The 27410-nt window shown below is 40.2% G+C and overlaps 1 protein-coding gene across 2 annotated transcripts; it reads right to left on the bottom strand.

Annotated features, from left to right (window-relative positions):
* Positions 1-1588: 1588 nt before the first annotated feature.
* Positions 1589-23901, bottom strand: sapcd2 (suppressor APC domain containing 2). Of its 2 annotated transcripts, none has more exons than XM_041811407.1 (6): positions 22899-23901; positions 14066-14202; positions 7741-7887; positions 5959-6060; positions 4362-4475; positions 1589-4272 (listed from the first exon to the last, which is right to left on the bottom strand). In XM_041811407.1, exons 1-6 carry the CDS (start codon positions 23692-23694, stop codon positions 4144-4146), a joined length of 1425 nt encoding a protein of 474 aa, XP_041667341.1. In that variant the 5' UTR covers positions 23695-23901; the 3' UTR covers positions 1589-4143. The 2 variants fall into 2 exon arrangements, with proteins under 2 accessions (XP_041667341.1, XP_041667342.1); XM_041811408.1 differs by having other exon boundaries at positions 4362-4472.
* Positions 23902-27410: the final 3509 nt, after the last annotated feature.

Genomic DNA, 27410 nt, shown 5'->3' with positions numbered 1-27410 from the left:
GTATCATACGATACTGTAGTACCACGATTTAATATGGTTTAGTGTTATATGGCTGGTAATGATAATGTCACAACATTAATTCTGTGATAACTGATTTGTTGCAGAACAATCATATAATAATACATCATATATGATTAGCTTAAAGAAATAAAACGCCCCTAGAAGTGTAAGATTGTTTTATTTATACAATGCAAGACAGTTTCTCCTTTATCACACTTTACTCCTTAAATTTATTTTTACTGTCCAACATTTTCCTGCTGTTTTTTCTCTTTGACCAGTTACTGTTAAATCTGACGTGGGAGTCACACTTACGATACTTTATTTTTTCATCAGAAAAGTTGGCTGCAACATATATGTTGGGGCCACTCGTATACCAACCAGTACAAGTGTTGAGGCAGGTATAGTCGTGCATGTCTAACCCAAGGTAAAAAATGACCCAATTGATTGTGTACTGTTAGAGGCCGCTTCACCGCTCAGGACATGTTGGAATACATGAAGTAAAACACACCACCGCCATGTTGTTTACCTTGGATTTTATTCCAGGCACAAATGGCCTCGGCTGGTGGAATGTGTTCCTGAGAGAACAACTATTTTGTCTATCTCACCTGCCACACTAGAAGCTCTGTTTGAGAGCCTGGAAATTTAGAGGCATCTTTTGTTCAATGTGTAGAATAAGAAGGATGACACAGATACCGTGAAATATGCGTGAAATGCGCTGCTGCAATGAAGGAACGACATGTGACCAGACCAGGGTGGGAAATTAGCATCCGCCACTAGCCAAATGCAGGTACTTGACACGGCGCAATGCTTTACAGACTTGACCAGTGAGGTTTGGCGACACTTTTTAACATTTTTCAACCTCGTTTAGTTCATAACATGCATTTAAAGAAACCTGGAGTACTCTGTTAAGTAAATAAACCTTGTAGATTGTTAGTTTGACTGAAAACTCTCCTCAGTAGGGGCAACAAGTGACAGCCAGAGGGCAGAGGGAGTTGTTGGCTGTGAGTAAGTTTCGCACCAATAACTGCAGGCTGCTACCAACTACCATATTATAGCTAAAAGATGCACAAACTCCAAACAGATGATACTCAAAGTGTCACACAGCTGCACAGAAACTTCACTGTGAACTTTATCTTTTCATCCTTTGGAAACTCCAAAAAGGACAGGACAACTTTTATTCCAGATTTTATGGTAACTTCTGTTCATTTAACCCTCATTTGTGTCAGAAGTGCCACTGTGAATACAATAAATCAAAAATGTCAAGGAGAACTGTTTAAAGCACCTAAGATTTAGATTCTAAATATATTTAGCTCCAATGATTTGTTAAAGGTATCAAGAGTGTATTGCTGAGTTGATATTTTGCCCCACCCCTATAGAGTAAACAGATAGTTTGATTTAAATTGATGCATTGTCACCCTGAGATCTGCACACATTTGTTTACATTTATGAGTGTTTGTATGAAGGGATTAGGTTTTCAAGGATTAAAATTTAATATTTGTTTTTAAACCTATTTTCATACATTTGCACTATTGCAAAGAATGTGGAAAAAGTAAAGAAATAAAGAACAGAATAATTTTCAGTGCTTTTGGTAGTATTTATTTTTGTACATTTCATCTGTAGTGTCCTGATAGAAAGCAGAGGGAAAGAGTTTCACTCACATAATGCAGTTTGAGCAGCAAAAAAACATTAAGTCAAACAAATGGGAAACAGACATCAACAATATGTTATGTGCAGATATCCCAGCAGTACCATAAAGATCCATTATAAAACTACAATGTGTCATTTCCTACCACCACCCACTAACTAAATATTTCCGTAAACTGGTGGATGGCTGCATGCTTTTAGTTTTAGTCTTAAGCCAAATATTTCTGGTAAAAATTGACACTTAAAGGACAAAAAGTCTTTTGTGCTAATCTCCAGCTCTCACACAGAAATCTCTTCAGAAGATAAAAAAACGACCCATGCAAAGAATCCCCTTAAAAGACTTGACGGCCAAAGTGATGTTTTTCTTTTTTTCTTAAGTATTTGTTTCTGACGTGACATCAGAAAGATCTCCCAACCCAGGAGCTCGAGCTCCGACACATTCACCGTCTGATCATTCTCTTCTCTTTTCTACGTGCAAACTTCCAAACTTCTCTCATCCGCCGCTGCCTCTACGCCTTGATGGCTCGTAGCTGCCCTCCCATCTCTTCAATCTTAAAAAAAAAAACATCTGAAAATTCTAACAGTGTAACATTAGACATGCTACTTGGGTATAAAATAATCATATATCAGTACTTTCGGTCTCCATGTGTTTAAGATTAAAAACCCTAAAATGAGAGAGCCTACGCCAAGTAAACATATGATTATAGATCAACATTAAAAGCTCCTGTGAGGAACTTTGGAATTTTGTCTTGTACATATGTATGTAGGGTTGTCAGACCTCCATAAGATTGTGGTTCAAACCAAATGATAACTGTCTTGATACCAAGGCAACACAAAAAGAAGTCCATGACTGCCAATTTTTGTTTTCAATGACCAAAACTTGCAGACAAACTCAATGTTTTTGCAGAAGGCCCCAGCACACTTAGTCTTTTTTCGGTCCAAAATTGCTGCACACTGACTCTACCTTTTTAGTCATTTTTTTTTTTTCTGATTTTTTGCCTTTCTTGCATTCTACAAATCATTTAGATAACTGTTTGACATTTCAGAGTAACATCTGCTGCTCCCTTTTTCTCTCCTGCACATTGAAACTTTAAAATTCTTTGCTCCCATTCTGTGGATTTCAACCATAAAACATCACATAACACTATTACATACACGATTGCTTGAATTGGGAAAGGACTATTTTTCTTAACTGCGATGGGCCCCAAAAAGCATTCCCCTTTCCCCCCTTGGCCCTCGCATGAGCTCGTGCAAACCAAAATGTGAAAATATATAAAAGAGTTAAGTCAGGAGACTATGAACCCAGTGTTTTTTTTTTCCAAGGACTGAAAGACCCAAAAAAACATCTTCACAGCTTGATCTTTTTCTTGTTCTGCAAATTTTCTAAATGATTTGCAAAATGCATCAGGGAGTGCAAGGTTTCTGCATGTGACATTATTTTTCTTGACAAAAAAGGGACTCAGTATGCAGAGGCCTTATGTTTGCAATTAATGTTGGACTCATTCCACTTTTTTGCACTTATGAAATAGATATCATTTTTCAAAATTAACAGACTTTTCCATATTGTGAATCATTAAAAAAAACAGATTGCATCAATTTTTAACAAATGGTATTGAAAAAGTTTTGACAACCTCACTGTTATTTGTAAACAAAAATCTTATCCTGTCTTTTAACAGTCAAATATCACTTGCTTGTCGGCTTGTTGCCGAGGAAAATGTAAAACTAGACCGTTCAATCACTTCGTCTGCAACTTACCCCCCACACCATCAGTTTCAGACATTAAAAATAACCATATACAAACAGGAATTCCCCTTTCTAATGATCTTGCTGGGTTTTGTGGGTCATAAAGAACCATCAGTGTCTATTTCAGACTGTTTCATAACCAGCTAAAAACTCCTCACAGGAGCTTTAAAGGGAAGGGAGTAGTAAAAGAAGTGAAAATGTGTATGTAATTTTCATTCTCATCAAGCTTAAAAGAGTAAAAAATGTGTTTGATAGGTCACATCAAGCAGCTTGTCAATTATTTTTGTACCAAACTTCAAGAGTATGGCATTTTATCCCAGCACAAACAACTCCTCCAGCTTGTCGGTACCTCTTTAGACCTCTATTGTCATGTTTTTTGCTGCTGCCTGTGAAGTCGAGCATGAGAATCAATTAGGAGTTGGTGTGGAGATAAAAAGTTCCTGCAAAAAAAGGAGTGATAGGATACCCCAGGAGTTTCTTGGGATTCTTTTCAGCTTGAGTGCAGGAATTAAAAAAGAAGTCTTTAAACTCTTGAGTCAAGTCATTCGGATCAGGTTTTCCTCGGAGTGTTCACATCTAGGTCTTGCGTGCTTTTCTTTAAATGTTGGAGTGGTCTCGTGCAGCTCGTGGCTAAAGGTGCATCCCTGCTACAAAAGTGGGTGAACAACAGTCAGCTCCAGTCTTGCCAATGTTTTCCTCCGCAATCATTCCTCACTGAAACATTTTAAAGATGATTCTGCTGCTGTTTGTTGGAGTTCAGATGAAGGTGGAGTCCAGAGTGCTGGTGTCTTGCGCGCTGCGGGCTCGAGCCTCAAAAAGCTGCTTTATCAAAGCAGACTTCTCCTGCTCCAGCTGTGCGATCCGCTCGCTCCTCTCCGTCACCTCCTTCAAGAACGGGACGAACAAAATTCAATGAATAAAATAAATAGAACCAACTTGTAATTAGAAGAATCTTGTAATAAATTAGTTCCAACCTGTGTGAGAAGTCGGTTCTGGTCCTTCAGTCTCTGGATGGCTTGTGGAGGAGCTGGACCTGGAAGCTGGGAAGCTGAAAGCCCTACTGTCGGAGCAGAGCTTGGATATGACTGCTGGGAAACAAAGAGAGAGAGGAACAGACCTATTTAAAGCTCCTGTGAGTAACTTTTTGATTGTGTAGTTTTTGAGTATCTGACTTCTCTCTGATGGTCTTGTTGGCTTTCGTAGCACATAAAGACACATCAATATAAGTTTCAGTTTGTTTCAAAAGTAACCTGTTAAAACTCTTTCACACAAGCTTTAAAGAATACCTAGATACACATTTATGGATCAAAGAGTTGCTTTGTAATGAGAAAGGATCATTTATATGTCTGTAAACCAGAAACTTGCTTTTCTTGTTTCAGGTTGAGTAAAGAATGTCAAAGAAGTGTGAATATTTATTTGGTGTCAAAATGACGTGTTCTGTTGAGCACCAAGCATATCAACATTCACAATGTAAAGACTCGACAGCTATACCACACTTGGCCATATATTTAAACATTTCCAAAATATTCATCAAGCGCATATATAAATAAGGAATCTGGATTTGTATTCATTAACACATTACTATAGGTTGTCTGTTGAATGTCTGTTAGGGGTTAGGTAGTGGGGGACAGGAACAGAGTAAAGTTTGTATTTAACAGGTCTAAATAGACCACTATGCTGCAACTAACAGCTAAAAATTACCATATACATCGAGTATGATACCTAAACTTTACTAAAAAAAGATTTTTACCCCAGGTCAAATGATTTACCCAGTGTGGAGGTGACCAATACCACAAATACTCAGTCCTGCAGACCTCCTAGCATCATGTAGCCAGTTGAAGGGAAATGAGAGTCTTGCACCGAGCTAGGAGCCTAGCTGAGCCCTTTATACATAATAAAAAATTCTCATTAATTTTGTCACAAAAATGCTTTTAATTGAAAAGGTCATGAACGAGCCTGTAACGTTAGCCGTGGTAGCTGGCTTTCGTTTGAGTGCCAGTGTTCTTTTCCCCTTCCTATGTCGTTATGTAATCCACATTTAAAAAGCCAAACAGCATCTAAATGAAGAGCCATTTGGGAGCTAAACAACCAGCTCTACTGCGCTGAGCCAAATGATCTGGATCTCTTAAAAGAGCTGGATTTCCCATCACAATGAGAGAGCCTGAAGATCGGTGGGAAAAACCTCAGAGGAAACACTGATAAGATCAGAGTTTAATGTGATAAACCATGGAAAAACTGTACTGAACCGAACCGGGCTAATGGAAACAGACCATACATGAGCAGCTCGTCCAAGCTTTCCACAGCCAACAATGCTCATAGTAATGGAGCTAACATGCTGACATGTAGTTTTAATGTTTACTAGGATCCAAACCTCATTAAGCATCTTTGCACAATTTTATCTAATCAGGTAAAATAATAAAAAACTGGCATCATGGGAATCTCTTCCTATTGTAGAGCACAGAGACAGACTTGACTATTAGGCAAAGGTAGGCAGCTGCCAACAGCTGAGAAATATTTGAATAATCCTAATAACTAGGTCGATTTAGATTTGCATCAGTAAACAACACTCACCATCCCAGTGCAGGAAATGAGGTCATTAAGGCAGCGGTTGACTTCTTGAAGTTTGGGTATGAGTACATTCATTCGACTCTGGCTGGCTTCTGTGAAGAAATCCTGAGAGGAAAAACAGAAGACAGAAATATTACATTTAAAAAGCTGTTACTGCATTTCACAGAATACAGTACTCAGAGCAGCTCTGCACAGAAAGCTTTAAAGAAGCATGGACAGTAAATGGGAAGGTCTGAGCCCAAACATCCCACAGTTTATAAGAAGGAAAAACCCTTCTACCACGACACAGGATATAGCAAGAACTTTTTGACTCACCAGCTAATTCCCAGTTTAACCATGTCCCTTGTCCCTAGTTTTCAATTAGGGACAAGGGACATGGTTACCACTTTGTAGCATCCCCTCTTCTTTTAACAACAGTATTTAAATGTTTGGGAAGTAAGCGGACCAGTAGCTGGAGTTTTAGAAGAGGAATGCTGTCCCATTCTTTTATATTCTTTTATACTCTTCAGCATTGATAGTACCTTTCCAGGTGTGTAAGCTGCCCATGCCATAGGCACTAACGCAACCTCATACCATCAGAAATGCAGGATTTTGAACTGTGCGCTGATCACAAGCTGGATGGTCACTCTTGTCCTTAATCTTCAGGACACAGCATCCATGTTTTCCAAAATGAATGTCAAATTTTAACCATCTAACCACAGAACAGTTTTCCATTTTGCATCAGTCCAAAGCTTGCTCTGAATCTTTTGATACTATTATGCTCTGTAGATGGTGGGACATTCAAAGCTTTTGTAATTTTGTGTTGAAGAAATTGTTCTGAAATTATTCCACAACTTTTAGGCACAGTTTTTCACAGATTTGTGTATCTCTGCTCATCTTTACTTTTGGGGGACTCTAAAATGCTCCTTTTATACCCAGTCATGCTTCTGACTAGGGCTGCAACTAATGATAATTTTTTTATGTTGACTAATCTATCAAAAAATTATCCTATTAGCTGATTGATCACGGTTGTTTGGCATACTATTTTGGATCCCCATTTTATGTAAATAGTAGCAATTTAAATAGTAGCAGTTCACCTGCCTTGCAGGTTACAAATAACTAAAGGATGGCTTTCTTTAAAGTGACTGGTATGTCCATAGAAATGAATAAAGCTAATAGCCCATCCAAAGTCCAAAAGTACAAATAAAGCTTTATGTCAACAAATCAAATTTCCAGCCCAAGTGACTGAACAATAGATTATAATTTCTTTAAACTGCAGTGCAGGAACGTGAGCATGTCAAAATGTTCTGGCGTGAGGCTGGCTCTCTTCTTTGAGTAGTGAACTGCAAGTACAGATGAGTTTTTACCGGCCAGTGTTTGATTTTACCAATATCAAAAACAATAATACAGTGCGTCAACACTTGAATTTCCATGTCGACTAACTTTTATAGTCGACACAAACTATTATTGCGACTAATCGTTGCAGCCCTACTTCTGACCTATTGTCAATTAGCCTAATCGGTTGAAAAAAATGCACATCCAGCATCAACATCTGATAAGTTATTTATGAGTTTACTGAACTGAAAATCACTGCATTCTGTTTTTATTTACATTTTACACAGGGGCCAAACAGTTTTTAGGAATTTGGGTTGTGAGTAATACATGTATTGCCCAGTATTAATTTTGACTATCATATAAATAAAATCCCTTAATGGGATATTTTTTCAGTGTGATTATTTATCAACTATAAAAAAATAAACAAAATACAACATCTTAAATGCTTTTGGACCAGCGTCTGGGACTGACCGTGCAGTGGGAGCTCTGGCCGACCTGCCGCTGCCTCTCTGTGACGTTGTGGATTTGGCTCTGGTACCAGTCTCGGGCCCGCTCCACCACCTCGAGGCCGGCCAGCAGGGAGTCCTTCTCCTGCTCCAGCTCCTTCATTTGCTTCAACTGGGTGAGTTTAAAGACACAGAGCAGAGGTTGTTGTTGGGTGAAAAGAGGAGGCAGGAAAAGGGGGTGAAATAGCAAACTCACTTTCTGATCTCATGTATTAGAGAGGAAACGATTCCTTTCTTATTTCCTCCTCCCATTATTAAAAAGCTTCCTGATCACTGCAAAGTTTTTATCTAATGATTGATTTGAGCCTGCAGGGTGGACAAGCTCCCATCTTTTCACATGGGCATCTGCAGCACCACTCTTTTGTGCCGGTGGAGACAATGGCGCCGTACCAATTGTGCAGGACTCTCTCCCATCCTGAACAATGTTTAGAGGAGCAATCAGTCCAGTGTCATGGCAACAGCGCAGCAACCTAAGAATGGGGTAAACAGCGGAGCAGACCCACTTCAACTATGGCTGCCCCAGTGTGTTTGAAAGAGAAAGAGAGAGAGTGTGTGTGCATTTAGTTGTGCTGACCAGGCTGTCCTTCAGCACACACAGTCACAGTTCAGGCCTCATTGCTGGCATTCAGCCACCTGGTGTGTCATCTTTCTATCCAGCCATCGCTCCATCACTGCGTCCCCTGTGCGGCTCAGTACATTCCTCTGATCATCGCTCATCAGCACTGTTTAAAACACACTCTCACTCAGACACAGGGGCATGTGCTGTGAAGGAAACTAACTGAGAAGTTTAAGAAAATCCACCCTCTTTAACATAATTGTGCACCGTCCAAAAGAGTGAGAAGAAAGAGGGAAAGAAAAGGGGTTTTATGAGAAGAGGAGGAGGGGAAGGGTCCGTGTTTAGAATAAAGCATGACCCAGTGTCAGCCTGTGTGAATGTGTGATGGTCCACAGGCAGGAAGACCCCTGTGTGTTTAAAAAAAGAGAGTAAAGAGGAAACAGAGAGAGGGAGAGGGAGCACAGGGGTAAATGTTTGATGGAAAAAGTCTGTTCATGTGTGTGGTTGCCCTGCTGAATGAGCACGCATGAATACACCCAGCAGCGCACATACAATAACATGACAGCCATGGCACAAGCTGTTTCGCTGTCAACACAAAGAACTACATAAACAGCTTTTTAAACTGCAAACGTGAAACAGTTGGTCTGGAGCTCTACAATACGAGCACAGAGGTACCACACAAGTCCTTGAAACAAGGGCAGCTTAAGGCAGCAGCTATCACTTATTTACATAAAGCCATCTCTGACATTATCTGATTATTTTCTAGTCTATTTAATGTCACAAAAGCCCCATCAAATGTCATCACAGTCCCGATTATTTGTGTTAAAATGTCATCTATTGTCCAACCAGAACAATAAAATCAAGAGGTAAGTATTAGCACCTCATATTAGATGGGGGAAAAAAGCAAATCCACACATTAAAAAACACTAGACAGAGGAAAATACTTCACTTTTAAATCAAATGAATGAAAATTATCAATTTCTTGCAGCAGTATCCTAACCCAGAAGCACACTGACAAGTTAAAACAAACAAAAGTTTATATGGGGAAAGTTTTACTTTCATTATTACATGGCATGCCTCAGACAGTCTTTAATTCATCAGGCAATCTTTAATTTTACAAACATAATGAAGCACAGAAGATCTTCACACTGCCTCTTTTACCTTGCAAGCATCTTAACTCAAAGATGTTAGTGTTACAATAACAAAACAGCCACATTAGAGTAACTGTCAATGGCATTTAAGTTGTTTTTACAAGATAAATAACTTCTAACATAGTCACCACACTGATTCACATCCTTAAGCTTGATTATACAACAAGTTAGCACCAAGAAACCCATTTAAAAGTTCTGAAAACTTGCCCTTAAAAGATGATTTGGACCTCTTCTCAAAGCTCACAGAATTCCCAGCTTCAGAACCAATTTACAACTTCTTGATTTCCAAATTAAACATCTAAACAAGCCGATGCCCATCTTCAAATCCCTGACCTCGCCTCCTTCTTTCTTCTTACTCACCCAGAGGAAAAAGTGCAGGGCCTTGCTGCTGTACAGGCTGCTGCTAAGGGGGATGAACACGGTGGTGTAAGCAGCCCACACAGCTGTCCACGCTGGGCTGGGCCGCCCCAAAGAGTCCTCTACTTCCACCAGGCCCCTGGGCCCGACCCGGCTCACTACCATCAGGGCAGCAGCGGGCCAAGTCGGCCTGGGTGGGAGGGCCACAGGGGAAGGGGGGGAGGAGAAGGGGAGGATAGGGAGGGAGGGAGGGAAGAGGAGGAGGAGGAGGGGGAGTCGGTCAGTCAACCTCTCCAGACACGGGGGAAAGGAGACGGAGACGGCGACGGAGAGACAGGGAGAGAAAGAAGGAGAGGAGGCGAGCTGAAGAGAGTGAGAAATGGTGAGGCAGTGGGAAAAACGGAGAGTGAAGGCAGGCATGAGCACTGGACTGGAGAGTGGGAGGGGCAGAGAGAGGGGGAGGCAACAGGACGAGGGATGGGAGGGGAATGTGGGGGCCAATGGAAGGTGAAATGGAGAAGAGCCCAGACTAAAAAATCTTGTCATGCTTCATCTACTGGCTGGTCCACAAGTATCAAATACCATCTCCTAATATATTTTCTCATAGATGCAATACATGGCGGATTACACCTTTATATGGAACTGTTGTGTCTAATAATGGTCAATGTTTACCTCCAGGCAGAGGCTCTTCTACTTAACACAACACAACTGATTAACTGCTGCTTACTTTATAAATGCCGAAGTTTTCTTCAGTGTTCGCCCCTCATCATGACTGATTAACCTACAAGTCTGAAAAATGTCTAACATCTCAGCTTGCTATGATACACAATAACAAAAAGACAGACACCAAATATTCATGCAAAAAGAGAAGAAAAAACTGCATGGAAAGTATCAGACCTTTATCATCTGATGTTTTTAAACACTAGTTCTCTCAAAACTATTGATTGCATAGAGGCTGTTTTTTCTAACCAGTCGATTTCATTTTTACAGGAATATAAAGACATGAATTTATCCCTCAGACTGCACTGCAATGTAGTTCTAAAAATAGGGGTGGGCAATGCAGGGTAACTCATGATACAATACCATACTTGGTCCTAAATAATGATGACATTAAAATACATTGTTTCCGGGATTAGAGATGTGCATGATTGCTCATTAGACTGCACCAGATTTACTAGTCTGTTCAACCCAATTTTTTATTCTATTATCAGTTCAAGCCCACAATCCCAGTCAATTGCTCTGTCTAAACCAGGGATGGGCAACTGGCGACCCAGGTGCCACATGCTGCCCTCATCCTCACTCAATGCGGCCCCAAAATCAGTTTCAAATACCAATGAAATATAAACATGAAGAAAACATGACATCTGTCATGAAAACAGAAATATTTCTTATATAGTCTTTGAGTATCTGTGTATGTTTTCTTCTTTGAAAGGAATGAGTGACATAATTAGCTATAATTGTTTTTGTAAAATGTCTTTGTAGGCATCACTTAATGCACTCGTAAAAACAGATTTAATTCCATGTTTATCTCATTAAATCAAAGGTTTCTATTTGCACTTTAGTTCAAAAACATAAATGTTGGTATTTTAAATAATGATGAAAGCAACATATTTTTCTATTTGTTGAATAATCATAATGGTTAAACTGAGAAATGTAACAATTTGGCCCTTTGGTGTTGACAATAATATTAATGTGGGTCCACTGGTTGCCCAATTCTGGACTAAGCTAAAATATAGCTGTCCATCACTAGTAGGTACTGTAGCCTCAGTTAAGCTACTGCAATTAACCTGATGTGAACTGATAGCACCTTAGAATCTGAGGCCTTGTCCACAAGGAAACGGAAACGATATATTTCTGTTTTGTTTTGGAAACTTTTTCTGTAAACACGGGATAGTTTCAGGAAATGTCCATGTAAGCACAGAACCACTGAAAACAACTGAAAACGCTGTAACACTGCTATGGAAACGTACCATAAAGAGAGAAGATTATGGAGCACGCATATAAAGCTTTTGCGCCAAACACAGACACATGAACAAGAAGATGGCGCCGAACATGAATGCTCATGAATGTTGTTGTTCGCCATAATAAGCCATAATAAGCTTTGTAGCTCCTGCAGCACGAACACAACCTTGTAATCCACTATCGTTGTTTTGGCTGGACCCACGCATGCAGCTTAAGTGGGCTGTGCTTCGTATGACGCAACCATTTCAAGAATGATGTGGTTCGCCATTCACACGGAGATGAAATGGTTCACTCTGGAACCCAGTTTCAAAACACGGTTTCCATGTAGATAAAATGCCGATACAACAAAAAACTTTTGCGTATACTCCTGAATTCGTCTTTGTGTGGACGGGGCCTTACAGGAACTGCCCAGTCGATCACTATTTTAAATTTCAAAATTCATACACAGGTTGTGTCAGGTTATACTCCCATATAACCGAAGCATTGAGTTATGACATTAAGAACAGAAAATGTGGACGTTAACCTGAAAGGATGATCAAAGGCCAGCTTTGCTGCACAGCTAACGATAACCATAATCTGCAGACCAACTTTGCATCGTTCACTCTGCAGCTGTGATCCTGTTTTAAATAAATAGTAGTCAATTCAGCTGCTTCCACATTTTTCATCAACAAAATCATTCAGTGTGGTTCTTTGCTCTTCTTGTAATAATGAAATACTGTCCCATTCTGATAAAACTACCCCTGAAGCTACATCCACACAAATCACTCCACCAGCAGCCACTCTATACTGGATTGTAGTACAGCCAAACCCTGCCCATAACTATTGCAAAAGTATGCAGAGGTTAATCAAAAGAAGAGCAAAAATATTTTTTCTGCCAGGAAAGCTTTCAGTGTGTTTTTGTAGTGAAGAAACATGGGCCAATTATCATAAAAACTGCCACTATACTATGCCTACATGGGAGCGAATTGGTACAGCGTTGATCATTATTACCAGCTGACTATACTACCAAACCGTGCCGATAGCCACCCAGTGCTAATTTTGTTGACGGCATTTTTTTCCATGACTACAAGTAAACTAAGACTGGCCATAAGTAGATCTGTGACAACTAAAACTGAAAAAAGTAAGTTTAGTTTTCATCAAGATGAATAAAATGTTATTTAGTTTTTGTTGGCCATTAAAAATCCACGATATTTCTCCACTGCAGTTAAATCTGTCAAAAAACAATGCATCTATAACTATTTTGCCTCTTAGCAGTAGAAAGCAGGCAGAGTGCATATAACACACTTACATGATTTGTTTTAGATTTAGGCTAGAGGATAAATGCTTGGACTAAAAGTAAAGACTAAAATTTGAGGACTTTTTATGGACTAAAACTAGACTAAAACTGAGAAGGATAAAAATGACTAAAATGTGACTAAAACTAAAAGACATGTAATCAAAAGACTAAAATTAAGACTGTAGCCACCGATGCGGATTGGTCTGTCTGTCCTCATACCAGGCACAATCATATCAGTTTGAAGCTTTGAATCTGCCTGAGGATGGACAGGGAATCTGGACAATTCACTGGCTTTTTAAGGGTGCCTCATTCATGTCATAAGAACTGCAGTAAAGAGTTATGAAGTGAGGAATCTATAGGTCAAACTGGCATTGAGAAAAGTATATGGTACCATATTATCTTTTTAAGCATATTCTCTTTATGAAATATGAATTAATCAACTATATTTATACTCAGGTAAACTCTGAAAATTAGTTTAATCAAGCTTTTCTCTAAACTCGAACTCCCTGAAAAATTTCAACAAATGTTAATGGAGAGGAATAAAGTATACTTTATTCAGCCGTACTGTGTTGAATCTGTTGCAATAAGTCTATTTATGCTAAAGGCCAGTGAGTATAAGCTTCCCTGATATTAAGTGCTCACATCTGTATAAACTGGTAATGTGCAGCTTCATTTCATTTTTAGTTTTTTTTTTTTTTTTCCAGCAGTTACTTGAAGTTGATACCTTTAAGAATTTTAGATGGTGGGCAACACCCTCAGACGGCTGGGTATGATCATGAAACCAGGCGCATTTGGGTAGTTCAATTCTGGATAAATGCATCACATGAATGACCTTTAACCTAGTTTGCTGTTAAGCTGGTTTTTAATTAAATTAAACTAATGTGCAGTATTTATATATCAAAAGGAGCATCTACAAATGCTCCTCACTGAAACGTGAGTACGGCCGTGGCTTTAAGAAGCTGTTTATTGACAGTTTGTGTGTACCAACCATTCCATAATCAACGCCGTTGGATATGGTGTGCCGCCGCTGTTCTTCCCGACTCCGCCCGTGTCGTCTGGAGCCGCCTGAAAATCCTGTTGCAGATTCGCTCTGAGACCTCGGTAAACCAGATTTCACAACACCACCTAGACAAATGTGAAACAGACAAATTAAATCAGTTTCAACACAACACTGTAGTCTGGTATGCACTCTGTGGTCACAGCAGTCACACGGATAAAAAAACATTTCATACAATCCTAAATAAAACCTTTAAAATACAGTTACCTAAATCATTTAGGCCACTAAAATACTCACATATTTGATAAGGAATTATGTCCAACCACTGTATTATTTTTAGTATCTCTAATGCTGTAGTATCAAACACAGTTTTAAGGGGGATTATACAGTAGGCGTGTAGTGACATGTGTTGGTCCTTTTCCTTTAATCAGAGGGAAACACCCAAACTGTCAAATTACATTATCCTTAAAAAGAAGCGCAAGCCAAGTTTTCTTAGCACACTATGTAACACAGGTGTTTCTAAAGAAAATATTCTTGGAATTGTTTCAATTCCAACAGTAGAAGCAGCGCTTCATCTTAAAAACACCTGAACACTGCTTTGAACTCAAAACCAAGGCAGTGTTGTCTTGCTATTTCTCCATCCAAATCATGAGACAAAGTACGTGGTCAAAATAAATCCACATTTATAAGGAGGCACAAATGAAGAGGAACAGTTAAACTCCAGTAAAGACACGAGTTAGTCCAGATAAGTGCATTGGGTTGCTGGTGTACACCACAGGAGGGAGCTGTACTCTACAACTGTTTTTAGTATCAAGGTGGCAGGGTGGCTTTAATTACATTATGTACACTGAAAACAACATATTCAGGAAAATGTAGCAATATATTTTAGACATACATGAATAAATGAGGGTAGTATTTATCCTGTGCATCAAAATACCACCCTCTCCTGTTTGATCACCTCAGTGCAGAGTTCAGTAGAGCTGAAACAAACTGTAGAGGTAACATCAAATGTCTCAATCACACTTGAGTTACTCTCTGAAACTTAAAGTATGTGAAGTAGGCCAGGTGTGCGTGACAAAGACAAAATATGGAGGGTGGTAAACAGCAATGGGGGGGGGGGGGGGGGATGTTTTTATAGTATTCAGAGTTGTAATTGACATTTTAGTTTAAATGAAATTTAAAACAGGTATTATCTTCCAGGTAGGCAAAATGCTCAGGGGATGAAAATGGAACTGAAGAATGTATAAAACATGAACAAAGTCTCAGTAATGTCACCTACATGTTTCTAAAGAGAAATATTGGAAACACTCTCTTCATCTAACTCAATTTTTGATCAAGCTAGAATTAAGATGACATGTAAACCTCCTGGCAAAGAGGAGAAGAGCGCTCACCTGTCAGGCAACACAGCCATGCCCCTTATTATGCAACTCCTAGCCTTTATCCACATTATTCCTGGGGGCTCTGCTGTAGATATAATTACAGGTGAAACTTCTGGTGGCAGCAGCGGTAGAAGAAAACATGTTTTTACCACTAACATTTAAAGGGGCTAACCACAAAAGGCAGTTGTTTTGAAAGGAATTCACCCTCAATTTAGCAAAAACTGCTTCTTTTTAATCAAACATTTAACTAAATGTTATTACCAGCTAGAAGTTATAAAATGCATATTGAAATGTCAGAGCTCTGGTACCTGTTACTCTGTTCATAGTTGCACTAATAACCAGGCAAAGTTAAATCTGTCTTTGGTGAGTTTGCTTCTACAGCAAGCCTAAAGTAGACAATCAAGGAACTGCAGGGTTCTGCATTTCAGTTTCAGCTTTTTGGAGGTTGTTGCTTGATCCGAACATTCAAATATGACAAACAAGCAAACTGAATAGGGAAACTCAAATTCAAAGCAGTTTTCAGTGATTTAAAAATATTCAAACTAAATTAATCTGTATCTAGTTAATCTATATCTAGGTCAAAGTCAAAATGTTCAACTTCTACTACTTTAATACTTTTAAACAGGCCTCAGCCCCTGTCCTCCCCTTATTTGTGATGCCATTGCATATGTGTGAACCAACTTCTGGTCCTGAAAAATGAAGCCAATGTGGAAGTGCAAAAAATTGCAATACAGCAAGTATCCACATGAGGCTGGCTGCAGGAACACCAGAAGTCCTGTCTGAACACATGTTAAAAAGCCATTTTTTGCACAAGAAATAGTCTGGTTTACAGCCTGGTTCAAAAAACACAAACTCCAGGGGGAATTTTTTTGTACCACAATCGTTTAAATTATATTAAGGAAAACCTCATGGTGCACTGATTGGCACGTCTCATTTGATTGACAGAAAGCTTGACAGGCAGACGCTACCTCCAGAAGGCCGGTTTTAGTGCTAGCTGAGCTGACAGCAATTCGAGCTCAGTGGGCGGGCTCTTGTCTACTGTTAGGTTGATCCAAAGTTCAGTTGAGACAGTGATTTCAATATGGAGGCCACAACGGATTGGCTCCAAAAGCTGTCTGAGTCCGCCTATTGTAAGCAAACAGCTGACATCACACAGGCTTTGTCCTTTCTACAGTCTATGGTGTGGACTAGTAGCACTGATGCTAGCATCTTAGCCAACAGTTACCTCATTTTTGAAGCTGAAAAGTGTGTATAGCTATTATTGGGTCTGATGTTGATATTGTTTAACTGCCCACTTTTCAAGATTTTTTTTGCCACTTTTCCCACTTACAACCTATTTTTACTATGTTTTTGCCAACCTTAATCAATTTCCACCACTTTTTTTTATCAATTTCCAACGCTTTTTTCACCACTTTTAACCAAGTTTTGCCATTCATTGCCGCTATTAACCCATTTTTACCACTTATTGCTATTTAACACATTCTAGCCACTTTTTGCATTTTTCTGCCACTTTAAGCCCATATTCGCTACCTTATGCCACTTTAAGCCCATCTTTGCCACTAAAGCAATTTCACTGCTTTGTGCCACTTTTAACCCATTTTTGCCACTTCAAGCCCATTTTTTGCAACTTTTAACCCGTTTTCACCACCTTTTTGCCACTTTAAACCATTGTTTTGCAACTTATTGCCACTCTTGACCCAATTTTGCCACTTAAAAACTCATTTTTTCCGCTATGAATCCATTATCTGCCACTTACAACCTATTTTCACCACTTTTTTGCCACTAGAAGCCCATACCTGTCACTATTAACCCATATCAACAACTTTTTTGCCTCTTAAAACCAGGTTTTTCCCCTTTTTCAAACCACTTCTAAAACATTTTTGCCACTTGTCGTCCATTTTCACAAAATTTCAATTATTTAATCATTTCTCCACCAAAGTTCTGACAGTTCCTTCCTCTTTAATTTCTGGCATCCTGACTTCTGACATTACTTTCAATGTTGCTTAGTTCAATTTGCCCATCCACATTTTCATCATTACCTAAAAAAGGGTAATTCTGCTTCAAGTAAAAGGGATTTACATCTTGAAAAAAAGGCTAAATTATACCACAGCAAAACCAAAATCTGGTTATCAAAGCTTAAATTTACAACGGATCATGATTTTGCTGATCTTTGCCCCCCCCCCCCATGAGCAGTTGTAGTCTGTCCAAATACAGTGGCTCTGATTTTTGCACCTCATAATAATGCAAAAGTTTAATGTATTCCTTTTTCAAACAAAGAGCAGCGAAGAGAAGATGGTACAAATACACAGTCTAAACTGCACTGCTACATTAGCAAAAAACATTTTTGTGCAGAGATTTACAAGCATTATGCATCTCTGTTTCTTAGTTCCTACAAAGCATGTGTGTTTCTGAATGTTTTCTTATCATAACTGAAAGTTAAGCTGGGCTTTAAAAAAATCTCCAAATCTTTATGAATCAGTGTTGTTGCATTACAGTTGTATTCATCTCTTGTTTCTTCCTTCCTCACATCAACCAAAACGTTTAGTCATGATAAGATTTTTAGACATAAATGCACAACACTACTGGGACTTTGCAGTGATGGGTGGGATTTCACCACTGCCATGGTTCAGTAAGCTTTGGCCTTTCTGCTGTAATCTGGCTTATCCTGCAGGTTTTGGCTGCATGTGAGAGATTACAGAACAGACACATTATTTGGCCAAAAGTTGATGGACTGTGTTAACATTGGTGTTGCCACCTCTGGAGAAGCTTTTCTTGGGGTTTCAAAACAGCTGCAGAGATTTGTTGTCATTCAGCAGGAAGCCAAACTGATGATCGGTGATTCATCCACAGGATTTGGATGAGACTGAAGTCAGAACCAAAGATAGATAGTAGTTTCACTTTACATAGCAGGGGTGTTGTCATTGCCCAGATTAGAGTGCAGATGTTTAGACTGTCTGATTTAAATGGGGGTTTAAGAAAATATCTATTCAGATAAGAGTCTCTTTATAATATTTTGTGATAATGCATCATTTCTCTTGAAGTCTATATTATTTACATTTTTTTTACATGCAAGGATTCTTGGCTTTGGCTCAATTTTTTGGGTTGGGTTTAAATCAGTTGACAACTAATCTTTCTCAAGAAAATGTTCTTTGTTATGCTGATACTTAGTTTGTACTACCTTAAGCAAAGGCTTTTCCACTATGACTTTGGGCTGTGCTAATCCAAACCAAGCCATACTGGTTTACTTTTCCATCACCAATTTGGCCACTCTGGGTTACGCCTGGCTACGCTGAGCTGTGCCCAGAACGGTATTGCTTTGGAGCAGGGCCCAAGCGCGCTCATCCCGCCTCAAAGCGGGCCGTGATGACGTCACGGTGGTTCGTCATCATACCTGGATGCCTCGCAGACGTGTTTAAGTAGCAACAGCTGCACCAAACTTTGAAACACCTGCCAGATTATCATTAGAAGCAGATGAAGAAACTTTGAAGTAGAAACAATGGGTGCTTCTTCTTCTGGTGGAACTAAACAATGCTCACTAAAGGAATTTTTTGGTCGTTAAGGACAGCATCATGTCAGACTATGCAACAGAAATCTTGTCCCATCTTGGCCGACAGCCTGGCCACACTACAAAAAGATCCCGACCGCTCACTGTATGCTGACGGCACCAGTATGGACTGGTTCTTCATCAGATAGAACTTGAAGTATGCATGTGATGACATAAATAAAATAAAATGTACACATTAGTTCTCTGAGGGAAGAAAAAGGGAGTCTTGTACATAATGATGCTGACATAAGAAGCAAATGCTCTCATGTTGGTAGACGCCAGGATTCACATCGTTGATGTCAGATCAGGGTGTCAAACTAAACAACGATGTAAGAAAAATTCTGACATGCCAGTCTTGTTGAATCGTGGTTGTGGGGCGTCTTGAACACGTCGTTAACTGTGTCACACTACAAAACCGTTTTACATTCCTGAGGCTCTCTGTCGGGGCCGAGTTGTAACGATGAGCTGCGACGTTGCAGTCTGGCTAAAATCTAGATGAATTTGTGTATCCTTAGCCGGCGTTAAGTTGCCGCTATTTAACCTCATCGACTCAAACACCGCGTCATCAGCTGTAGATGCATCCTCAAATGAGTAGCATGACTGTGGTGGAAAAGCAAATCCCCTGCCGTGCTTGGCTGCTGTGCCGAGTAAAAACAAGTAGAGCCAAGGCGCTCAATGTAATGGAAAAGCCCTAACAGTTTTCTAATTTGAAACATTTCTGCTTTTATTTTAAAAGAAAATAGATCAAAAGAAATGGAAAAAAGAACTTGCTACAGTAAGAAATAAATAACTAGCTAAAGGGAATGGTATAAAGATGATTTTTTGATATCAAATGGTGCAGGTTACTTATGATTGGCAACAGAGTTATCTGGGAGTTTTTTTAATGTGAAAAGAGCCAATCAAAGAAGTAGCTACAGTGAGTAACATCCAGCTGCTTATACTGTAGCTTGACTACAATGCACCTAAACAACAATACTGTGTTAGTTTTAGACCTCAATCACATCAAGATCAACAAGTCAACAGGGACAGCCCTAGTTAAACCCTTGACCATGATCTGGTTGTGTTTTGTAATCTGTCTTTTTCTATATACAGTATCTCCTCCACTACAATGAAACAAACAGAAACTAACACAGGCAGATGAAAGCACGTAAGTAGTCTAAATATATAGGTAAAGCAGACCTGTGTTCACGGTTTGTGAATACAGGCCATTATGTTAATTATTTTATTGTATGACGATTGGAAGGACACCTGGCATCAGCAAACATTCAAATGCAGGGTTCTGAATTGATATCTGTGAAGAAAAAATGTACAATGTCTATTAAATTAGACGAGCATTTGTGCTTTAGGCGGTTACATCTGTCCCTCTATCAATTAATCTGGCTTACTGAACAGAAAACTGTACTAAGTGAAAGAAGTCTAAGTAGTCAAACTCCCCTGAGGGCTCAGCAGAGAGAGAGCGTGAGACTTTTACTCTTATAGCTCCAGACAGGCCTGGCTGTACTGAGATCATGCAAGCTCGGACACAGTCTAGTTTAATGTGTGTGGAGTGTGGAAGAGTTAGCTCTCGGATGGTTGTGAGAGCAAGAAGACAGTGAGCTTGAATAGGAGTGAGAGTCTAGATGTATGACCAAGATAATGAGCAGGCAAACTGAGATTTTTTTTCATCTTACTGACCACCACCCATTCCCATGTCACAGGGGCCACCGCAGGGTGCCCCTTCCACGAGGCAGACCCTCAAGAAAGATAAATTTTGCAGGAATTTCTGACAGGACCTCTGACCTGACCTGGGGTTAACAACGGCAATTATTCAACCAGGCTCCCACCACTGCAGCAGAGACACTTAAACACAGCCTGTTTAAGCCGCGACGTAATGCTGATACCTGAGAGGAGTGTTGCCAACAATAACTGTTGTTGACTTTTCAGAGAAAGACTTCCTCTCAAAGTTACTTTTTTTTCCTTTACAAGTCTCCCTCTGGATGACAAATCCTGACATGCAGGCTCTCTGCAGACGTGCATGTACTACACGGATCGCTGCATTTAATTCCATTTGAATATGAAATCGAAGCTGGCAAGACTGTAGTGTGTATCAGCTCAGTTATGCATGCAATCAAAGGCTTGCCCATGGGATTTAAGTCTTAAGTGTTCTGCTGGGTATTCACAGATGGATTGACATCCAACTTATGTGCATATTTTGATGTCAAATTCAAAATGCATTAAGGTGTTTTTTGACTATCTTTTGTGCCTTTTTAAACATACAGAGTTGTGGATGCGCATTTTTCTGCGCTTTAGGAAATAGTGTTTTTTTTTTTTTTACATCTAATGAAGTACAGAAACAAATTCCTTTTCTGCATAATCTAATTTAACGCTTGATAAAAGACCAAGAAAAAATATATCAATACCTCACAATACCATGAAAATTTGATAGAAATACCGGCAGTTTAAACTGATTTGACAAACTGTTTATTGCAATATCTTTATAAGAAATGGGGGCCCAGGAGCTCAGTCTGTAAGGACTTGAGTTGGGAACCAAAAGTCTTGAAACCGGTCTTGTAGCTGAAGATGCAACTATTGCCAAGGTGCCCTTAAGCAAGATACCAATCCCCCCAAATGAAGGCTGGAAAATAAGCACCTTCTGTCCACCAAATGTGGGTATTTTTGATCAGCGTCAGGTAAACTTGCTCAATCTAACGGCCGTTGAATCCCAGTTATGTGCTCTGACTTTGAGCAGAGTCAGGTGGTCCGACACATATTTGACCACAAGGCCCAAGCTCCCCTTTGTTTCAGAAAGGAAGTGTCGAATGTTAACTGCGGGCAGTAACGTGTGACAAGGTGTGAAAAAGAGTACAGGTATGCAAGTATTTTCTTTGACAGGTGAGACATTATACTTTATAGTTTAGCCTATTAGTTGACTACAATATAAGTATTTCCCACAGAATGAGACTATACTCAGGTGGTGGGGTAGAGGAGCAGGTCATCCCACTTGCTTAATTTTGCAGGCTTATTTTTGTGTTTCTGCTCTTTAGACAGTATTCATCAGCAGTTTTTCATATAAAGACACTCAAACAGCATCACCAGCCTTTTCAAATGTTTCACTCAATAATGCTGCATGAATGAATGTTTATTGTTGATGAGATAATGTATTGCAACCGTCATCCAGGGTGCAAAACGGCAGCAGCAGAGTAGTTGTTCTAATGACATCGTACTGAGCTGTTTTTTTGAACATGGAGCATCACTCCTCAAATAGTGCAATTATTGAATGGAGTTGAATGGTACGCACCAAATGTATAAATGGACACAAATCTCATGCATCGATGATGATTAAATATGGCTTTTAAATTAAGAGAGAAGAAAAATGGTACTTAATACACTGGGTGGTCTGTAAATATACCTGGGTGGCCCACCTGAGTATCATCTATTTGTGAGAAACACTGTATGTGCCTTGATGTTATATGGCATAACACAATGTGGACGCTTAATGAAAAGGTGGCTGATATATTTTTTGGGGGGGGGGGACTGGATGGTTTGGTAATCCAAAATGTCAGGTAGATGAAAAGTTAAATTCCAATCCAAACAACTAAGACACTCTTTTATGGGTATTTCAGTATATGTGAGCAGCATGCTAATACAACTGTATTTCTCTTTAGGATTTACAAAGTGTATTATCTTATTCTGTTAAAATGCTCTCTATGTAAGATAAAGGCATCATTGTCTGTGTATTACTAAAAATCGTGATAAAATCGTACAGTGAAGATCAGTCTCAAACACACTGTATCGTGAATTGAGTGCAGATTAACATCTATTTTATTTTGAAGGTTTGTTGCTCTTTAATCAGTCTTTAAACAAAGTTTTAACTGAATCCACGATGAACCTCCTGAACTTCCCCACACATGAACAGACTTACTTGGTCCCTGGATTTGCGGTGACTCTAGCGCCAGCGACTCAATGGACCTGACCCGGCTCTGCTGGGGCTGCGCCGGCTTGTTGGTCTGGCTCGGTTCCGCCCGGTAACACCCTCCGTTCGGAGCTCCTGGTTTGCGCTCCAAACTCCGCCCGGACCTCTCGTATCCCGCGCTGTACTGTGCTGGTCCACACGCCGGGTACCCGGGCCCTTCCTCCGGTCTGCCCCGGCTCTGCAGAGAGGACGACCTGTGCTGCTGCTGTTGGGTGTTCGTCACGTCGCTCGGTCCCAGAGGACGGACCTTGTTCTCCACTCGTGTCCCCACACTGCATGTGGACAGCGGAGCCGGTTTCTGAGTCTGTTTTGGTGCCTGCTGCGGGTGAACGGCAGCCTGGGCCTTGAAGTGCTGGCTGTTCTCCGGGTTCAGCATGGAGTACCGCAGCCCCGCGACGAACCGCTCAAAGGTGAGGCAGCCATGTGGCGGGGTGACCCTCCTCAGACAGTTCAGCACCCCACCAGGCAAGTCCCGGGTGTCTGCCCCCTGCCAGCGGCTCTCTATCTCCGAGATGTGGACATAGCCTCGTCCAGCGTCATCCAGGATGTCAAACAGGGTCCTCAGGCTGTGGAGGAAAGCTTTGGGAAGACCATCTGTTGAATATTCAGTCTCTTTTGGCAGCATTTTTGTGTGTTTAAAGCCCTCTGCCTTGCCCTGAAACACCTCTTTTCTCGGTCCAACTCTGCCGTAAACAGCCGACGTCCCGTTCAGCTTGCAGCCCTGGTCAGTAGCTATCAGAGCCATGAACGTACCGATAATCTCCGCTCACTGATCAATGAAAAACACGCCAACCACAAGTTGGCTAACTTTATAAAAGCACACAGCGGCACATAAAAACTACACAAAGCCGGTAAAATCACCGAACAGCTTAATACGTATCCGTGAAACGCCTTTTAAATCCAGAAATTCTCCAAATATTTCACCGTTTTCAACGTCTATCTTCCCACTGAAACTCCACTGCTCTCTGATCCATACTTTCCTTTTTCTGCAGAGGACCGCCCTTCAAACGGCTGTGCGCGAGCGTCCCGGGACCAGCCATTGGCCGCAGTGCGCACGAGCTTTGCTCTCATTGGTGCAGGCCTGAGGTACTCTCAAGTTTGATTTGTGCTTTTGTTATTACTAATGCAGAGACGTTATTCATAAAGCCTGAATATCATTCCAGCCCTCCACATAATGAAAACGAGCTGGGTAAAGTATCACTTTACAGCCACCATCATGGTGAACAGGAACCTTTTGTTTGACGTAATAAAATGATCTTTTTCCTTGTTAACTTTTACCCTGGAATTAGGCTGCAGTGTGAATACATGAGGCCAATTCAATAGGTAAACGTGACTATTTTAACGGAGTTAAAGAACATGTTCTGACTTTTTTTATCTGGTTATTAAAACTTTGAAATGAATAGGGATAGCTTTACACATGCTGCAAATGTAAACCAGACATTAACAACTTTTTTTGATACATCTGTATAATTATTTCTAATGCTTTAAACGCTGCTGCAGGGTAGGTGTCACCAACATGATTGCCATTACAAGTTAAATTTAGATTTTCCATGGAAGAGGTCTTTATATTTAATTACATATATTAAACTTTATTAGATGAATAAATCTAACCCATAAAAAACATTCAATTTGCACAACAAAATTGTAATATCGTAGCCTTTGCAACATAACAGTCCCGATGTCAATAATACCATACACCTGTAGAAAAACATATTTCTAAACTGGAATGAATATTTTTGCATTACTTGAGACAGGTCTAGCTGCAGACTGTACATCTCTGACGGGCTGTCTCAGATCATTCATGTGAGACGCCATCTCTGTCAGGATGGATATACATGCTAAAACTTTCAAAATAAAATCAGAATAAACATCCTTTTGGGGTTAGTGTAGGGGTTAAGGTAGGAGTTAGGATATCAAGAGGGAAATGTTAAAAAATATCATCAAAATGTTTAATGAAGCCGAGTAATAAACTGCTTACAGGAAAAAAAGCTTGTCCTCCATGAAGAAATTCTGACACAGCAAATGTAGCCAACATAGCTCTGTTAGCTGTGTAGGCTACATATAGCTACATGTAGCTTACATAGCTGGAGCTAGGCTCTCAAAGCAGTTATGTAGCTACAGTATCTATGTTAGCTTTAGCTATGTTTGCTAAGGCTGTGATGTTATCAGCCCAAGCCATGGAGGGACTGCCATGCTGCCAGAAACATGAGTAAAATTAGTACACTGTGTCTCTAGCAATGCAAATATGAGTGCAGGATGATATATAAATCTTAAATTAATGTATTTAGGGGTTAGAGCTATTGCCTCACAGCAATACCCGGTCATGGCCTTTCTGTGCAGGGTTTGCATAGTCTCCCCTTGCATGTGTGGGTTCTCTCCGGGTACTCCGGCTCCCTCCCACCACCAAAGACATGCTTGCTAGGTTAATTGGTGACTCTAAATTGGCCATAGCTGTGAATGTGAGCATGTCTGCAATTGACTGGCGATCAGTCCAGGGTGTACCCCGACTTTCGCCCAATGACAGCTGAGATAGGCTCCAGCCCCCCCGTAATCCCCAACAGCATAAGTGGTATAAAAATGGATGGAATTCCACCACAACAATTGATGTAATGGTATTTTTAAAACTATTATGCAAAAAAAAATCCTCTTTATTTCATTTCATTTCATTCCTCTATCTTTGAGACACTAACACTGATTGATCCAGTGATTCTGGACTAAGGAAAGGGTTCTTTTGAGTGTCACCTTTTCAGAGACGAAGATGACACCAGTCGGTTGAAGCATGCAGGAGTAGCAGCCTTTTAATTGTAGGCATATAACCATGATTACTAGGTTACCAAGGGTCTTTATGAAAGCACCTGGACTTTTCCTCATAAAAAAGCAGGAGTAAAATACTCATATACTGTTCTGTTATTATCAGCTTTGAAGCTGAACTAGCTAAGTCTCCGTACTTTGGTGCAGTTGAGATTTCCAGCTAATACCTCCCAGCTGTGGTCATCCAAAGGCCTCTGTTTCACAAAAAAATTTCTGAAAATCTTTTAGGGGGTTTTTGGTTGTATTATTAAAAACCAGCAGCAGCTACAGTGAGTCTGATAGAGAGGGAAGAAACTTCAGAGTGTTATCTTTCTAAACACACCTTGTATGCACTTTCATTCCAAGCAGCATTTAATTATTTTCAGGTATGCCTTTATAGGCATTTAGACTAATTTTACCTGGGGGTTAAATTGAGCTAAACCAACCCTTTTCAACATTCAGCTTGCTATTGTATAATGTGATGCGTATCACCTCACAATCATTCCAGTCACTTCAGGGACACTTTTTCAGTTTCTCCAGAGATGAATCACTCAGAGAAACTCTCAGCCTCTGCACACACAGACCCATGTTTATCTCTGACCTGCCCAGACATGAACTCGTATCCAATGCCAGAGCTGAGCAGTGATCATTGCTGAAGATCCTGTCACACTGTCACAAAGGACTCCCTGTAAACCAAACATTACCTAATGTGTGCTGTTATTTTCTCTGTCAGACCAGACCATGAATCACATATTTACACTATTATGTCAGCGAAATGCTCCACAAGTTTTTCTTTAGACGCTGGCAGAGAGGACACACAATCAATAAACACATGAGCTGCCCCCCACCCCTTCTGACAGTCAATCACACACCAGTTGTTATCGTTAACACACTAATTTGAGGGAATTGATTATGGCTGCCGGCTGGAATGGATCAGTTGTTCATATATTTCAGGGTATAGATTCATATCAGCACTGCTTTGCCTTTATCTAACGTTGGGCTGTTATGAGATGTGTTTTGGGGCATTTGTTTGACCCAAAATTCAGGGTTGATTCATACAGAAAAAGTGGAAGAGAATAGAGGGAGACATGCACACAGTCCAGTTGCAGCTCACTGGCCTCACAGGGTCAGACAAATGAGCCATCAGTCCTGATCGTCTCTCTTTTCTCATGTCACGCACATGCCATGCTGCTGCTGCTGCAAAAAAAAAAAAACTCTCCACACACTCTCCCTAAAGCATGCCAGAGGCTGGCAAGTGTGCCAAAAAACAAGTCCATACCACTTTTTGTGTGAGTAGTTGGACATGTAGTAAGGCCTCTCGTGTAGCACACGTGCAGTCTCTTCCCTCATTATCTCCTGTTTGCTCCCTGTTCCTCTAACTCTTTCCCTTCAGCAGCATCAGTGTGCATGTGACAAAGGATTTGAGAGCTTATTCAATTCATGAGGCTCTTTTTTCAAATGGGAGAGAATTCAAAACCTTTAAATCTTAGAGGTGTAAAATCAGATTTGAATTACAGTGGGCGGACGAGAGCGACAGGAACCAAGAGTGGGGGTGGATTCAGGATGTACAAAGATGAAGAAAAGAAAAAACAGCATTAAACAGAAGCCAAATCTTCCTCTGAGCCAGAATGCTTACACATTTTCCTTTAATTGACAGTATTAAAATGTACA

Source organism: Cheilinus undulatus, linkage group 17 (assembly GCF_018320785.1).
Source record: "Cheilinus undulatus linkage group 17, ASM1832078v1, whole genome shotgun sequence".
NCBI classification, from domain to species: Eukaryota; Metazoa; Chordata; class Actinopteri; order Labriformes; family Labridae; genus Cheilinus; species Cheilinus undulatus.
This window is presented reverse-complemented; position numbering and strand designations above follow the sequence as displayed.

Excerpts from the sequence above, each read along its gene's own strand:
- sapcd2 (XM_041811407.1), bottom strand. The coding sequence starts at position 23,694 with ATGGCTCTGATAGCTACTGACCAGGGCTGCAAGCTGAACGGGACGTCG. Across the intron at positions 6,061-7,740 it reads GCCAGAGCTCCCACTGCACG|GATTTCTTCACAGAAGCCAG; the intron begins GTCAGTCCCAGA and ends TTTTCCTCTCAG. Across the intron at positions 4,476-5,958 it reads TCATTTCCTGCACTGGGATG|CAGTCATATCCAAGCTCTGC; the intron begins GTGAGTGTTGTT and ends TTTGTTTCCCAG.